This window comes from Centropristis striata, chromosome 7, assembly GCF_030273125.1.
Source record: "Centropristis striata isolate RG_2023a ecotype Rhode Island chromosome 7, C.striata_1.0, whole genome shotgun sequence".
In the NCBI taxonomy this organism is placed as follows: domain Eukaryota; kingdom Metazoa; phylum Chordata; class Actinopteri; order Perciformes; family Serranidae; genus Centropristis; species Centropristis striata.
The window spans coordinates 17187609-17203485 of NC_081523.1; the positions used below are offsets into that span (position 1 = coordinate 17187609).

The 15877-nt window shown below is 38.4% G+C and overlaps 1 protein-coding gene across 6 annotated transcripts; it reads left to right on the plus strand.

The window, feature by feature from the left end:
* Positions 1 to 5543: 5543 nt before the first annotated feature.
* LOC131974187 (RNA-binding protein EWS-like) lies at positions 5544 to 14677 on the plus strand. Of its 6 annotated transcripts, none has more exons than XM_059336394.1 (15): positions 5544 to 5610; positions 6097 to 6136; positions 6935 to 6986; positions 7308 to 7449; positions 7987 to 8182; positions 8274 to 8536; positions 8646 to 8808; positions 12093 to 12130; positions 12705 to 12734; positions 12840 to 12955; positions 13039 to 13168; positions 13245 to 13355; positions 13599 to 13725; positions 13807 to 14163; positions 14299 to 14677. In XM_059336394.1, exons 1-15 carry the CDS (start codon positions 5595 to 5597, stop codon positions 14333 to 14335), a joined length of 1818 nt encoding a protein of 605 aa, XP_059192377.1. In that variant the 5' UTR covers positions 5544 to 5594; the 3' UTR covers positions 14336 to 14677. The 6 variants fall into 6 exon arrangements, with proteins under 6 accessions (XP_059192377.1, XP_059192378.1, XP_059192379.1 ...); XM_059336395.1 differs by having other exon boundaries at positions 12096 to 12130; XM_059336396.1 differs by having other exon boundaries at positions 5548 to 5610; positions 6100 to 6136.
* Positions 14678 to 15877: the final 1200 nt, after the last annotated feature.

Sequence of the window (15877 nt, forward strand, 5' to 3'; positions counted from 1 at the left end):
ATGCATTTAAACATAAAACAAAAGCAGTGTAGCCTTGTATTTTTTCATTGTGTTGAATAGTGAAGACAGGAATAGTAGAAATTATAAGTTTATTTGATAGGGAAATTATTATCTAGAAAGTGATTAAGTGAAAAAAGTGAGATAAAATTATATAAAGACTAAAATATAACATTACTTTTTAATATTAAGTCTAAAATATGCAGATATTTAAATAGAGTTGTTAAACACTTTTAAATACACTGATAACAAAATCAATTTGAAAATGTTTATTCACTGAAAACTAAAATCAAAGCTGAAAGAAGACGACAACATTGTAGTTACTGCACTCTGTTTCTGCATTACTATTAGAACCTTTTACAGCAAAACCAGATTGCACTAACTACATTTTTGGGGTCAAATGTCAAATAAATCATCATGATTTTTTAGCATAAAAATGACTTCATCAATACATGTAGAAATAAGTGTCATATCACTTACCCACCTATAACCTGTTTGGCTTGCCAATTAAAAAAACGTTAATAAACTTTAAAGCAGTTTTTCTCAGTTTAACCCTTTGCGTAGTTACTGCAGTTAGGCTTTGTAGGGCAGTAGACTTATTAATATTTGTTGTGTGTTACAGCTCCACATTCCAGTAACAGCTCACTAATGAGAATGGCATGCCCGCCCCTCAGTGCTCCCACTGCCACTGTCCCTGAAGATCTTTGTTTTTCATGCCGTTACCAGGAGCTTCACTGTTGTCATGGGATGCACCTACACACATGTAGACGGAGGAACACAACATGCTGGATTACAGTTGTCCTCAGTGGCTTTGGTACATTTCTCACGTCAGAATTTAATATTCTCAGAACTGCTAGTTCAACCTCTGCATCATGTCAGCACTTGTTGTGCATATCATGAAAGCAATTTCTCTCCTTCTTTTGAACAATTTGCAAATGCTTTGGCACATTTATGCATATGATTTGACACAATTGTCTGCTGTTTCCCACATTAACAGTTGCTTCTGTCATGCTGATCAAAATGCATCACACTGGTTCTCTGTTGAATTTTCTTACCCCCCAAAAAACCCAGGGACTATTTCATCGTTCTTCATTCTTAGTTGATAAATCAACAAAGTACAATTTTTTTTTACTAATTGGTACTTTATTAAGTTATTTTTTTTCATTCTGAATGAATTATTTATAAGAAACCTATGGTTCTCTGGTAAACACAAGATTTAAAGTACTGCTTTTGTATGATTCTTTGTGGAAAAACTCATTTTTACAGATCTGTCAATTAAATCAACTCATTGATCATCATCTTAAATCACTCATATTAGAACGTTCTTTTCCTGTCCAAGATTAAGCTCATTCTGGTTCGCTTTCTACAATACTTTTTCAAAAGCTCTAAACAAACTGGTGCCTCAGAGTCCTTTAACCTCCATCTTTGGTGTGCCTGAAGAATTGACAAAGTTCACCAACAAGGAAAACAACTTTAACGCTTATGCATCACTGGTAGCCCGCAGACGTATTTTACTTCATTGGAAGGATAAGAATCCTCCCTCCCCTTATTCTTGGATAAAGGATCTAATGTCATTTCTACAATTAGAAAAAATCAAGTACAGTATTAGGGGGTGCTACAAACAAATTTTATAAAGCTTGGAATCAAATTCTTTCCTGAATCGATTCCATTCCCTCCTAAGATGATTAAGATAGATGGTTCTAATTACAATAAACTGGTAATATTGTGGGCGAACTCCAAGCACAACATATACAAATTGTCATAGTCAGTTTTTGTTTTTCCAAGTGTTCTGGATCCCTCCTCTAAATGTCCCTTTTTATTTTTATTTTTGTTGTTGCTTTGGCTACTGTTCACCCCTCCTGAGAGTTGTGTTTGCTCATTATTAGTATTACTCATTGTATTTTGTGTATATTTTGAGAATGTGACTCTCCTTCTGGGGTGGGGGAGTTCTAAAAGGGGGAAAATGGATGAAATGTGTCCTTACTGATTGAATATGTATTGTATCTTGATAACCCAATAAAGATATATATGATAAAAAAGATTCAACTCAGTTATTATATGCAAAACATTTGAACCAATAGTGATCATCTGTCAAGCATATTTTAAAGACAGTTTTTTTATCGTGCTACATTGCAGCTTTGCAACATCAGGCTGACAACAAGGCTAAGCATTTTAACTATATTTTTTTGTACAGAATGACACTTATCACACAGGCGTTTGCAGGTCATATATTGTTTGGTGCTGTTTGGTGTGGAGGTGTTGTTTATATTAGATGATGTTGGTGTCATTGGAGAAAGTTGCACTTACACGTAAGCACTGCTTTACCCAGAGCAGATTTGTCATTTGATCTAGTTTAACTTGCACTGCTGTTGTGTCACCACTGTGTTTTAAACCTTATCTCATCACACTGCATTACACTAGACTGTATACCTAATTCCCCTGGTGTTCAGTCTCTCTAAGGAGAAAGCACCTCAGTGAATATGATCCTTCCCACGCCAGCACTCCTCACATAATTGTAGTAGCTCAGTTCAAGAGAGCAAAACGGCCGTTAAGACAAGGAGTAAAAATGAGCGAATTATCATCTGAAACGAGCCCACAAATACTGGTGAATGGTGAAGAAGAGGAGCAACAGCAGGACGATGCTGCAGCAGCAGAAAGGCAGATCTCCTCAGACGATCCGGGTGATGAAGCCTTGGAGGAGAGCGCTGCTGCAGAAAAAGAGACACACGCAAAAGTGCAGTTTGTTTTTCAACAGGTACGTAACCAGATCAGGTCACAAGTCGGTGCGAAGGCCTCAAAGAACAGCATCATGGAGCTTGTGCAAAAAGTCATAGACAGAGAAACTGAGAATGCACAGTTGAACGGTAAACCTGATTGCAGCAGTGAGGAGGAGAAACAAGCAGAGATGTTGACAGAGGAGAGCAAAGATGAGGTGGATCGAAAGGAAGAGGAGCTGAGTGCAATTTTTGAGAAAAAGCTTGAGGTGAGTAAAAAGGCTCTAAAGGATGAGTTTGAAGTGCAGATTTCTCAGATACGTAATGAAATGCAGGCCTACACTAACCAGGCTCTGAAAGACTTGGAGTGCAAGATGCAGAGCTCACAAACACAAAATCTACAACTTCTCAAAGAGCAACTAGAAAGCAAAGATGCAGACAAGAAACACAAGCCTTCAGTGGCTCCTTCTCTGGCGGCCAGAAGAGGAAGAGTCCTGACCCGGACCATGACCACCATCATCCCGAAGACCTGTGCACCCGTCATCATTGGTCCACGCGCCAAATCAGAGACACTAAGCTCCTCAAAGGGTGATAGCTCTCGACTCCTGCTGAGGGATCCACTGCACCCCATGCCAGGCAGCAGGACGCGCCAGAGCCGCAACCCGTTCCCTCCAGCCTGTCCACCACTGCAGCAGCGCAGAAAGCCTGTCCAGCCCAAAGCTAAAACAGGAAACTGACTTAACTTTGCAGACAAGGGAAGTCTTGATGGTTAATACAACTGTCCTGATATGAAACCAGGATCAGAAGCCTTCAGGTCAGAATTGGCACATTTATGAATGAAACTTCTATAGCCTGTAACCTGTGAGCGTTACTGTACCTGCTACACTCCTGTCAAGTGTATGATTTGCTGAGGGGGCTTACCATGAGAGCCATATTACTTACTTTATGTAGAATTAAAAAATGACTCTGGAAAATGCAATTATAATGGTAAAAAAATAATAAAGCATCTTGTGAGAGTTTGAAAAGAGATTTTCCATTCACTAGAGTCAATGCATTTCTGTGCTATTATTTTAAACTTCAAACAAGTTCTATTGGGAGGACCGAGATAAGCTGTGGGGATCTGTATTCCCCAGGCCTCAACAAAGACAGTATCTTTTTTTTTTCATGCATTTCTTTTTTATTGTTGCGAGCACAGTTCGCAAACCAGCCATAGTGACATACCATATGCCTTAAGAGTAGACGGAAGTGGGAATATAGACGAGATAGGATAAGAAACAAAAAACAGAAGAAACAAGAAAAAACAGAAGAAAAAAAATCTAACAATGTTGTTATTTTAAATATGAAAACCAGTTGCCACTCAGGGCAGTTATGTAAGGCACATGTGCATGTATATGACTGTGGAGCAAATAATAATAAAAATAAATAAAAATAAGATAAATAATATTTTTTAAGAGTACTTATTATAATCGCTGTGTTTGTTTTTATTGTAATTATTATTATTATTATTATTATTATTATTATTATTATTATGCAAAAAAACATTGATACTACTACTGCTGCTTCTACTACTACTACTACTACTACTACTACTACTAGTAATAATAATAATATAATAATAATATTAATAATAATATTGTTATTATTGTTTTTTTATTATTAATAAATAATAATAATATTTTATTGGATTGAAAAAATATATAAATTAAAATGTTTTTTAAATAGAAACTTTTACTTTAGTTTACAGTATGATATGACAGTTTACGCTTTAGGAAAAATACTTTTGGTAATTGTACAATCTGACCAACAGATGGCAGCAGTTAATTCATATGGGCTCACTGAAACCCCGTTCAGGTTACTGTAATAAAGTACATTTACATTTACATTTAGTCATTTAGCAGACGCTTTTATCCAAAGCGACTTACAGGAAGAATAAAAACAAACAATCAAGGTATAGTGCAATAAGAGCTTTAGTGCATCAATAAGTGCTAGTGACAATTCTTTGAAGAGTAGAATTATCGTGTGGTGCTAGGAGAGTAAGTGTAATAAAGTAACTTCTGTCTCACCTTCCTCTCAGAGAGCGATAAAGCCGTTTTATTACTGAAGGACTATTATAGCTGCAGTAGAGCAACATGACTTACATTTTAATTAATGTTTTGTTTCATGCAGTAGTCAATTAAAAAGAAGAAATGTTTGTATGATTCTGAATAATAATTGGAAACTGTATAATATCATGGTACTGATGGGACGGTGCAGATTACCTGAGACCCGGCAGCCGGGTCGTTGGGAGCAGACTTTTTTCCAATCTATGCAGGGGGAGTAGAGACGAGTTCGCCTTGAAACAAGGATCTAATTTCTAGAGTTTGAGCCTCTATAAATGGAAAAACAAACTTTGCCCAAAGGAAGCTGAGTTGGGTCTGTGGGTGACATAATCAAAGGTAAAGAGACATCGTTCAATCGGAATAACATGTTAAGGCCAGAAGGAATACTATCAAATACAATAGAGAATTATTTTGGGTTTACAGGGATTTTATACTTTGCGAGACATTCTGCATAACTGTATAAAAGTCCTTCTTTATTAAAGAGCTGACAGACAAAAATAATACCATTATTAAACCATCTATCATAAAATAAAGTCTTGTTCTTATAGAAAATGTTGCAGTTATTCCATATGTAACATCTCTGTGGAGAGAAGTTGTGATTGTGAAGAGCCCAAGCCAAACTAAATGTAATCATACCTGTGAAGTGTCTCACTCATAGGTCCATTATAGTCTCACTGTTCACGTAAGGGTTTGCATATCACGCGAGATTTCGTGTTTGCTGCGTAGTGAAGAACGTCTCTCCAGCCGCCAGCCTCGTCCAGTCGTCTTACACAGGCACACTAAAATGGCGTCGGCTCCGGGTGAGTAGAGATTTTTGCTCTTTTACACAGAATTTGATGAATTTGTGTTATTTAACCTAAGCAAATAAGTGGCTGCGTTCATTTTAAAAGGGACTGTGCCGCCATAACATGTAATTTTGGTTTATATTATATCGTTCAGCATAAGCTAACGCTGAGCACACGGCCTAGTCATATTTAGGCGTCGAATCGTTGCGGTATTTTTTACCGGGTGGATTTTTGTTTCTACATACTAAGGTTTATAATGGACGCTAGATTACACGATGTATCAAAAACGATTCTTCTAATGAACGTGTTAATAATTCCCGTTTTGGTTTAGCTTTGACGCATCGTTTTGTTAAATAAATGGCTTAGCCTACATTTGTGTAACGTTGGTTGCATGGCGACCCTAACGAAGGGCCACTAAGCGTTAGCATTCCATGCTCGCGCGCAAAGAATGTATTGTTGGAATGCTCAGCCGTTGCTAACCAACATGTATCTTTTCTTTAGCAGATTACAGCTCCTACAGCCAGACCACTGCTCAGCAGGGGTAAGTCAATTCACCTACTACACTGATTTTAATGGTTATTTATATTTTTGTGATTTTCTGATGGCTTTATAGCCACTCCCCAGTTTATCGGGGATGTTGCTCGGGAAGACAATACTAACATTAACTATCAACGTGTTTATCTAGAAAACTTATTGGAATCAAATTGTTGAATATATGTGATTCATATGGAAGTAAAGTTATTGTTATTGGTGAACCCTCATCGTACCCACTGGGGTGAGAGCAGACCCTAGAGCAGGGATGGGCAACTGGAGGCGCAGGGGCCGCATAAGGTCCGCACCCTCACTTGAATTGGCCCTCGGTACAACTACATGCATTTGAGCATGAAATATTAAAAGTGCAGTGTAAAATTGTACAAAATTACTTCTTCCAATTAATGTTGGTATGCTGTTCTTGCACTGGAAAAAGACATCACAGTAAGTGGTTATTTTTAATTTGCTTCAAACCTTTTGTATTCCTATTTATACTGTTATACATGCATTTTAACATGAAATATGTTAAGTTACTGAACTGTAAACATATTTAAAATTGCAGTTATATCATATCTGGTTAAGTGCATGGTCCTATATGTGGCCCTGTGGTAGTGTCGATGAAAAATTGTGGCCCCCTCCAGCATTTAAGTTGCCCATCCCTGCCCTAGAGGTATAGTTTTTGGTAGGACATGGGAAAATGTTATCTAATTCCTTTGGAACAGAAGTCATATTATGAAAAAAAATGTGTCCAGTTTTAAGGGAGAGCTTAATGTTATATTTCATGCTGAAACTCTTTGTGGTCTCACAGGTATGCATCTTATGCTGCCCAGCCCTCACAAAACTACGGGCAGTCTGCACAGGTGAGTTTTAACATGCAGTGGTAACCTAGTCGTTGATTGCTTTTTCCTAGGTTAGTGGTTTATTGTAATTGTCATTTTCACTTAGTGGATAATTTAAAGGCCTGAATATGTTGATTTTAAATATACACATATCAACCATAGCACACATACTGCTTGCAACTTCTAAGCTGGGTTAACTAAGAACAGGAAGTAATATTGGTAAAATGATTTATTCTTGTTTGTTTTTTAAGCATAAAATAATAAATCAGGCCTCATTCTGAATGTTCAGTTGTTGTTCAATTCTAATGTGTAGCTAAAGCATGCACTTATTTCCTCTTACAGCAGAGCTATGGTCAACAGAATTATGGATCATATGCCCAGCCTGCTGCTGCTGATGGAAGTTACACCCAGACAACACCTGCCGCTACAGGCTACACTCAGCAGCAACAGCAGTATGGGTCCACATATGCACAGCCAGCATCAGGTTAGTTATTAAAATATTGCGACTCCTTTTTAATGTGGTCTGAACGATATTGAGCTACAAGCAAACTGGGGATATAATGGTATTTGTTTTAAACATAATTTCTGGCTTCCACACACATTTGAACATCAAATGCAAGAATGGTGTAATTCGTAGTATAGAAGGCATCCACACCCAGATTTGTTGTCTGCATTAATTTTTTTTTAATTGACTTTATCAAACACATCATAAAGGCCTGGCAGCAAATTGTTTTAAATTGACATTCATATGCCTTTTTGAATTGTGATGCCGATATATAGCTTGTGAACTTGCAACATGTCAGTTAAAAGTACACTGTTTGTAGGTATTAATGCCTGCATCTGTAAATTTGACCTGTTCAATGGTAAATGCATATGGACAATTTCCTCTGGATTTCTATTTTTAAAAACTACTACCCTTAAAATACAATTGAATACGATGCACAATCTTAATTTTTTTGCTTTGATTGTCACACAATATAAAACAGGTTTTCTTTTGTGTGCTATTTGTGTTTTTCCACAGCAGGCTATCCTGCAGCTCAGTCTACCACCCAAAGCTATTCCCAGTCAACCCAGGGTTATGGAGCCACTGGCTATGACAGTACTCCTGCTGCTGCTGCTCCAGCTGCCTCCCAGACTTACGGCTCTCAGCCAGGATATGCCGCCCAGTCCGCCTACCCTGGTTATGGCCAGCAAGCTGCTCCCACTGCACCACAGAGGTACGCACACCTGACCAAGAAACCAAATAAATGAATTCCACAAGAACTTACTCATAACTTCATTCAATGCTGTCTTTTTTTGTCTCATCAGTTACAATGCCAGCAGCCAGCCAGCCAGTTACAACCAAAGCAGCTACTCCCAGCCAGCAGCATATGGCCAGCAACAGTCAGGTTACCAGGCCCAGCAGGCAAGCTATAGCCAGCAACAGTCAGGTTACCAGCAGCAGACCCCACAGCAGCAGCAGGCTCCTCCTGCTTACCCTCCTCAGGCTTCTGGTTCCTATGGGCAACCTCCAGCCAACCAGTACAACCAGCAAGGTGGACCTCCCAGTTACAACCAGTCCAACCATTACAGTAAGCTCCACTCACACTTGTCCAATTGCTGTCTTCTAATCGTCATTGATAGAGCTGAGTTTAAGGTCACTGTAACTGTACTTTGACGCATTTATGCTGTGTATTGTAGATAATTACAGACAGGATGGCCAGAGTGGGGGTTCTGGTTACTCTGGCTCTGAGTCCTCAAGGTACCACCAAGGTTCAGGGGACAGCAGAGGCCCTGGCAGGGATGGCTTTGATCGAGGCGGAATGATGCATCGAGGGCGTGGAGGCATGGGCCGAGGCATGGGGTAAGTGTCTTTCCTTAACTCTTAACATTGTATATATTTTGACTCCACAGGTCCCGTGGCCATTTGGGGCAGTGCTGAGATGAGGCCAGTCAGAAATAGGTGGAATAATCCAAAGTAATATACAAACTATTTATGCAACTTTATTGCCATGGTATGAGAAGGTCATGGTTTATTAGCAATCAGTGCTGATGAATTATGGGTTTCCCCTGTAATGTCTATGGCTATGTAAATTCATAGTACATGCCACTGATGGCAGCAATAGTTCTCATCCAGTTTCTCTCAGCCCTGCCTCTAATTTTGCCAAAGGTAAGAAAAGGTATGTCCTTTATTTAACCATAGACCTGTGCATAAACATTTAGGTTGAACAGCATATATCCTAGAACATCATTTGATGATGAGCCAATTTTAAAAAGTTTTAAGATAACTGAGAAGTTTGGTCAGGGAAGATGCTAGAATCACATTGCAAGAGTATCTTACCTACACATTATCAACATTTTAATGGGTTTCTTCGAGAAGGGTTTAAATATTGTTTAATTATCAGCAGCATGCTTTTAAACCAGTTTTTCCACTATGATGCATCATTCCCTGTAGAGTGACACGCTTACAAACGCTCCAAGAAGAATACAATTAGCAGCTGCCTAATTCCTGCAAATTCTTTCCCACAATTGTTGTGATGCTGGAGTCTTACACTAAAATATATTGTATCCTGCCAGACCATACAACATAACCTTTTTATTTTTGAAGGAATTTACAAAGACACAGGCTTCATGCAGTACATTCTGTTGCATTTCAAATACACATTTTAAGTGTTATATTTGGGTCAATATATTTCCTCTTGATAAGGTCCCCCCCCCCCCCTTTTTTAACTTTATGGATACATTTGCTTGCATTACTAGTGTATGGTTGGGTTTTGTAAAGCTTTCAATAGCTATAAGTAATTGTCCCCATTTGACTGGCGTAATTAGGCAATGGCCACAAAAGAAAAATAATCACTATTTAAACAGCAGTGTTATATGCTAATGGTGCTGCAAGACTTAAGTAATAAATTACACCAACTACAAAGAAACAAAAGAAAAGGAATGTCTACTTTCTGAGTAAATTTTCTGCTGGTAGATACTACTGTGGTTCTAAAAAAATCATAATTTATCAGTGGATGCCATCTAAAGCACTAGAAAAAGTTATTTAATGGGTTTTTGTGGTCAATGTATAGGTATCAATCAAAGCTGAAATTTCAGTGAAAGCTGTAAACTTGACAGACCTTGAGATCCAATTCGATGTGAATCAAGCTTACTTTTCTAACAGATTAACATTTGCCAGACATGCACTGGCAGTGTTTTGTGGTGTCGCATCTTTGAAAAAGTTGGAGGGAATAAAACAGGTCTTGTGACACGGGAAATCAGAGTGATTATTATATTAAGGCCATGTATACAGAAATTTGTTCACTGTAACAATATTTTTGGAGTGCTCTAGAGTGTCTCAACAACAGCTGGCATTCAGGTGTATTGTACCTTTTTTGGGTTGTATGTAAATGTGTTTTCCTCATTATAGTGAAACTTAAATTCAATTGGGCTGGTCCTTGACACATTTACTCTGATACCCTTATTGAAATGCCTATCAAATTTGGTCTTGATGCAGATTGGGCACTTGGATCAGTTCGTTCCCTGTTCATGAATATTTTCTCTGCTACAATCTGTAGCCAGAAGTGGTTTTACCCAACCCCATATCACATTAACTGGCAATCACCTCCCCTAAAGAGGAATTAAGTGTCACAAAGAGGCCAGGGTCTGAACAGTGGTTGTACTTTACATTTGTTTTCATTTAGATTGGTTACCACTGCTGTAAACATAAGAGCAAAACCAAACATTTTTAATCTGCACATCTAGTTTCACAGAGGCACTCCGCAATATAAATCATTTTTGGGATTTGGTCTTGGGAAAGAGCCTTTTTTTTTTTTCTCCTTCAAATCTTGAACAATCGGTTTTGGGTCAGAAATGACACGTGAATCTTCAGCTATTATTTCAGGTGACCTTTTCATAAGAACTTTTATGTACTTTTTGGTACATCAGTCCAAACCTTTTTAAAATAATAGAGTTCTGCATGACTTCTTCTGGTTTTGGTGCAATTCACACTAACACACACACACACACACACATTCAAACATAGTCTTTAGAAAGTTTATTCATTTTACACAATTTATTAAACTAATCTAATCAAGCAACTCTGCAGTGTTACAAAAGTAGAGATAACAAAGAATACATTAAGAAATTGCTAAAGTAGGAATACAACACTAATAACATCCTAAATTCAGAAATGGAAGATGTTTTTATAGTTCAGTTTTAAATTAAGCATAATTTTTTAGCTTTGCACAGGTATGTTTGTGTGTTCTGGGGGGAGTGGGCACATTGTCATTTTGAAATGTCTGAAATTGTTTTTGTGGCTTGGAATACAACTGTTTGATCACATTCTTTTGAGCACTTTTTAACATGCTTTGTCACATTTATACCGTACAGGTAACAGTGAGAGCCATTTAAAACCATCTTTTCTCTAAAAAGTACCTGTACTCAGTACAGAGCCGCCAGCTTAAGCAGCAGGAGGGAGCTAAAACAAAGATTCGGGGTCTGCCTTTTTTCCAAGAACTGAGGATGGTGTTTTTTTTAAAGCATGATGGGTATATTAATTGACCTGAAAGTGTTTTTTTTTTTATTTATTTAACATATCCCTGGTAAACACTGTAAACGTTATATTTGGTGTTGATTTTTTTTTAAGCAATTGTATAATTGTATTTTTATTTGTTTTATTACCTGGTGAATGTGATCACCGCTTGTGAAATTTCAGATGCATTGTCTTTTTTGTTTTTTACACTTGTACTTAAGTGATTCATTTGTAATATTTATTAGTACTAATGGAATTTGGGAGTAGTCTTGCTTCCGGGCACACCTATGTATGCCATCAATGCATCTGAAATATTTCTACCTGTGTACAAATGTTTGGGTTCTGTCACATTTTCAAAGGCAGTGAAAATATGTTAGTCATTCATATTAGAAAAATGTATCATCTACTGAAAACTGTCACTGACATTGTACTCAGCTAGCTAAGAAAAATCACATAGATAATACTCTTATCCCCTTTATTCAATTGTGTATTTATAATTTTGGGGAGTTTTTAGTTGCTGTTGGGCTAGTTAGAATGTTTTGATTACTCCCTCAATCAAGCCACTTTGCTCGAGCCATGGAAGTGGCTGTAAAAGGGAAGTCGCCTTCATATCTCCATTTATTCCCCCATAGCAGCGCTGGAGACAGAGGTGGCTTCAATAAGCCTGGTGGTAAGTTAACGAGTATTACACTGGTTAGTCCTTTCAAAGCCTTAAACTTTTTGAGCAAATATGCTTCGAGTATTGATGTGTCTTACATTGTGGTATGCAAAATTGATTTACATGAACACATCTGAAAATATTGGGGACTTTTTTTTTTCAATGCCTGAGACCATTTTCTCTGGGGTACTTGGTATAATTCAGCCACTGCTTATGGTATGACAAAGAGTTTTTGACAGGTTAATGACAAATTTCCACTGAAATGTGTGTTACTGCTTTTAGCAAATCTCATGAGCTGAATTCCTGGGTTTTTTTGAGGATTTCTTACTGGTCTTAGAGGCTTTTGAAATGACACACAATTATTTGCCAAAGGGTCTGAGGTTCTATTTTCAATTCAATATATCACTTGTGGGAATTGTGGTGTACCATAAGGTGCCATTTTCAACTTTCCAATATGGCTTTCAGCATCTAAGGAAGTGTCTTATCTTTTGTAGTACTCCTCAGGTGTTGTACACTGAACTTCAGTTTCACACACTGACTTTTCTCAATCTGTTTCTCCCCTCCCCCCTTGACTGATGGACTACAGGACCTATGAACAGCGACGAGCGTGAAATGGGTGAGTAGAATGCCATGAGACTGCTTATCATTCTCGCACTCACTACTGTTCTTTGTATTGGGAAATATTTGAATTAGATTTTTACGATTTCTGTTTTTGTTTTAGGACGTCCTGAAGAGCAGGATGACTCTGAGAACAGCACCATCTACATCACTGGACTGACTGAGAAGGCGAACCTGGAGGAGATGGCTGAGTTCTTCAAACATGTTGGCCCAATCAGGGTAAGAATAGTCCTTCACTCTAAATGTTGGTATAAGAAAAACTAATATGGAAATAAAATCGAATAATTTCTTTCTGTGTCCAGATGAACCGCAGGTTGGGCCAGCCTGCCATTAACATTTACACAGACAAGGACTCAGGAAAGCCTAAGGGAGATGCCACCTTGTCTTATGAGGAGCCGATCTGTGCCAAAGCTGCAGTGGAACACTTTGATGGTTCGTTTTGACTGCACATCAGACGGCAAAAGAATTGCATAAATGCATGACTCACAGCATTTTTTTTTAAATGTAGGAAAGGAGTTCCAAGGCAGAAGGCTCAAGGTGTCCATGGCACGCCGTAAGCCCATGATGGGTGGAATGAGGGGTGGCATGCCCATGCGAGATGGCATGATGGGCCGTGGAGGTAAATGTCAGCAGCAGTTGTCCGTGTTTGACTATTAAAGGGCGTGCGATGTTGGCTTTCATATATTGCTTAACTTTTGGCTCCACAAGAAATTACTTGCTTCAAACGACAAACTTGCTTACCAGTTATGCCCTGTAGCATATGAAAACTGTTCTGTAGCTCTATTGTTTAATGCAGCAAAAACATAAAAAAATAATGTTAATGGTCATGATTTTTAAAAAAATGCTGTCCTTTTCTCAATAGGTATGATGGGTCGTGGAGGAGACCGTGGCGGGTTTGTCCCGCGTGGTGGTCCTCGTGGTATGGGCAGAGGTGGACCCACAGGAGGCAACATGCAGCAGAGAGCTGGAGACTGGGAGTGTCCTAACCCGTATGTATTAAGTATAGTGTCCTCTCAATTGCCTTTTTTGTATCAAAAATTATTTTCTAAATTACTTGTCTGTGTTCCCAGGGGCTGTGGAAACCAAAACTTTGCCTGGAGGATGGAGTGTAACCAGTGCAAAGCCCCCAAACCAGAAGGGTTAGGCGGTGGCCCTCCCTTCCCCCCTGGAGGTGACAGAGGCAGAGGTGGAATGGGAATGCGTGGAGGCAGAGGTATGGACCGCGGTGGCCCAGCAGGAGCTGGAGGCCCAGGTGGCCCTGGAGGGTTCCGCGGAGGTTGGGGAGGCGACCGAGGTGGATTCAGAGGACGAGGTGGAATGGATAGGGGAGGTTTCCGTGGGGCCGGGCGTGGAGGACCACCCATGGACCGAATGGGTGGAAGAGGTGGACGAGGAATGGGCCCACCAGGTGGCAAAATGGATATGAGGTAAGATTGAGACTTTACAGACTAAGTCATTGAGAAAGGAAATGAATGCTAACCTTGTGACCATGTTGAAGTGTAAATCAGACACCGCAGCTACCTGTCACTTACTACTTTTCTGTTCTTTTACTCCTTTTTTAGGGACCATCGCCAGGAGCGCAGAGAGCGACCCTACTGAAGGAAAACTTGACTGTTTCTCTTGTGGAAGTTGATTTTTAAGACGAGAATTTTTAATTTATGATTCCATATTCCGATGCTTATATAACTGCTTTCAAACACCTTGTGCAGTTTCATTCAACTCCTGTTTCCACTTTTTTTTATTTTAGTTTACCCATGTTTATGCCACATCTTGTATTGTGCATGTTTATTTGTTTTTGTTTTTTTATATGCTGATTAGGTTTGACATTGTGTTGTAAAATGCTTTTTTTTTTTTTTCATAGGTTAACATTTTTGCTTCCCCTTTCCCATAACTGGCAATTGTACGATGACAAATTTGGGAAATAAAATTTTACTGATTTGATGTTTTTGAGTTGTGGGTTTTACTCAACAGCGCAGATTTATTCATTTAGTCCTTGTGAAATTATAGATACTATGTAGGTAATGTAGGGGAATTTCTGCTCTATAAGTTGCAGTGAGTTGTTAGGCTCTGGGTAGATTATGACAGCAGTCACGTCCGTCAAATTCACATGACTTGGTCAGGACTTGCTCCACCAAAGATAAGGGTTGAGCTTTGCTAAAGGTGTATTTCTTTGATCCGTGATTACTTCAGAGGGCTCAAACATCTCAGTGTAAAGCACATTTTAGAGTGCGTCAAACACCTAGTTTAGTATCTGGTGTTTTTATCACCAAACCAATAAGCTACTTTCTCTTGGGGTTTTTATTTTTCTATTTTTTATCTGCAGCAATGTTGTCATAAGTACTTTGATACTTTTTGATGCATGTTTAAAATGATAAGATTTCTGTTAACTTTACATCCGTTATTAAAAGTGCCATAGTTTTAAAAAAAAATTACTCAATATTCACTATTAACATTATGACACATGTTGGTATGTCAAGTGACTTTTTCTGCACCAGCACTGTGCAGGTTAATAAACATGTATATTTTGCTGTAGAATTGAAAGAAGTGTTTTTTTGTGTGTTGAATTTTTAAATTCCTCTGTTCTGGTATTGCACATGGCTGCTGTTACTTTTCTTGCCAGTAGGTGGTGCAGTTTGGATGATAGCTGATTTCTGTTGCTTTGCATCAATGACACAGTCTCCTTGTACACACAAAAGACTGAAAGGACTGACCTGACCATACAGCGGTATCATGAAGGAATTCAAGCCTTTTCTTATGTATGATTTCATTTTGTTTTAACTTTTAGTTTCAAGTCAGTCTTTTCAAATTTGGCGTAACTAGTTTTCTGCCTCCCAGGACTTAATTCTGCCATACACAGCCAATAGCTAGATAAGTCCTGTGTTGATCCTGTACTCTCGAAGATTAAAAGCAATAAGTAATCATGATCAAAACATACATATGTTGTTTTTTAGCAATATTAATACTTTTGTATAAACTGCTGCAAAAGTAATGTGTATGTACATTGATTGTTGTAGATTAAGATGTGAATATAAAGACTTGAAGAGTGTGAGTGTGCTTGAAAAGTGCTTGAATGTTACCCTTTCTGTATGTATGAACCCTGCAACTCAACAAAGATACTTGGAATGTTTTTCCCCTTTTTTA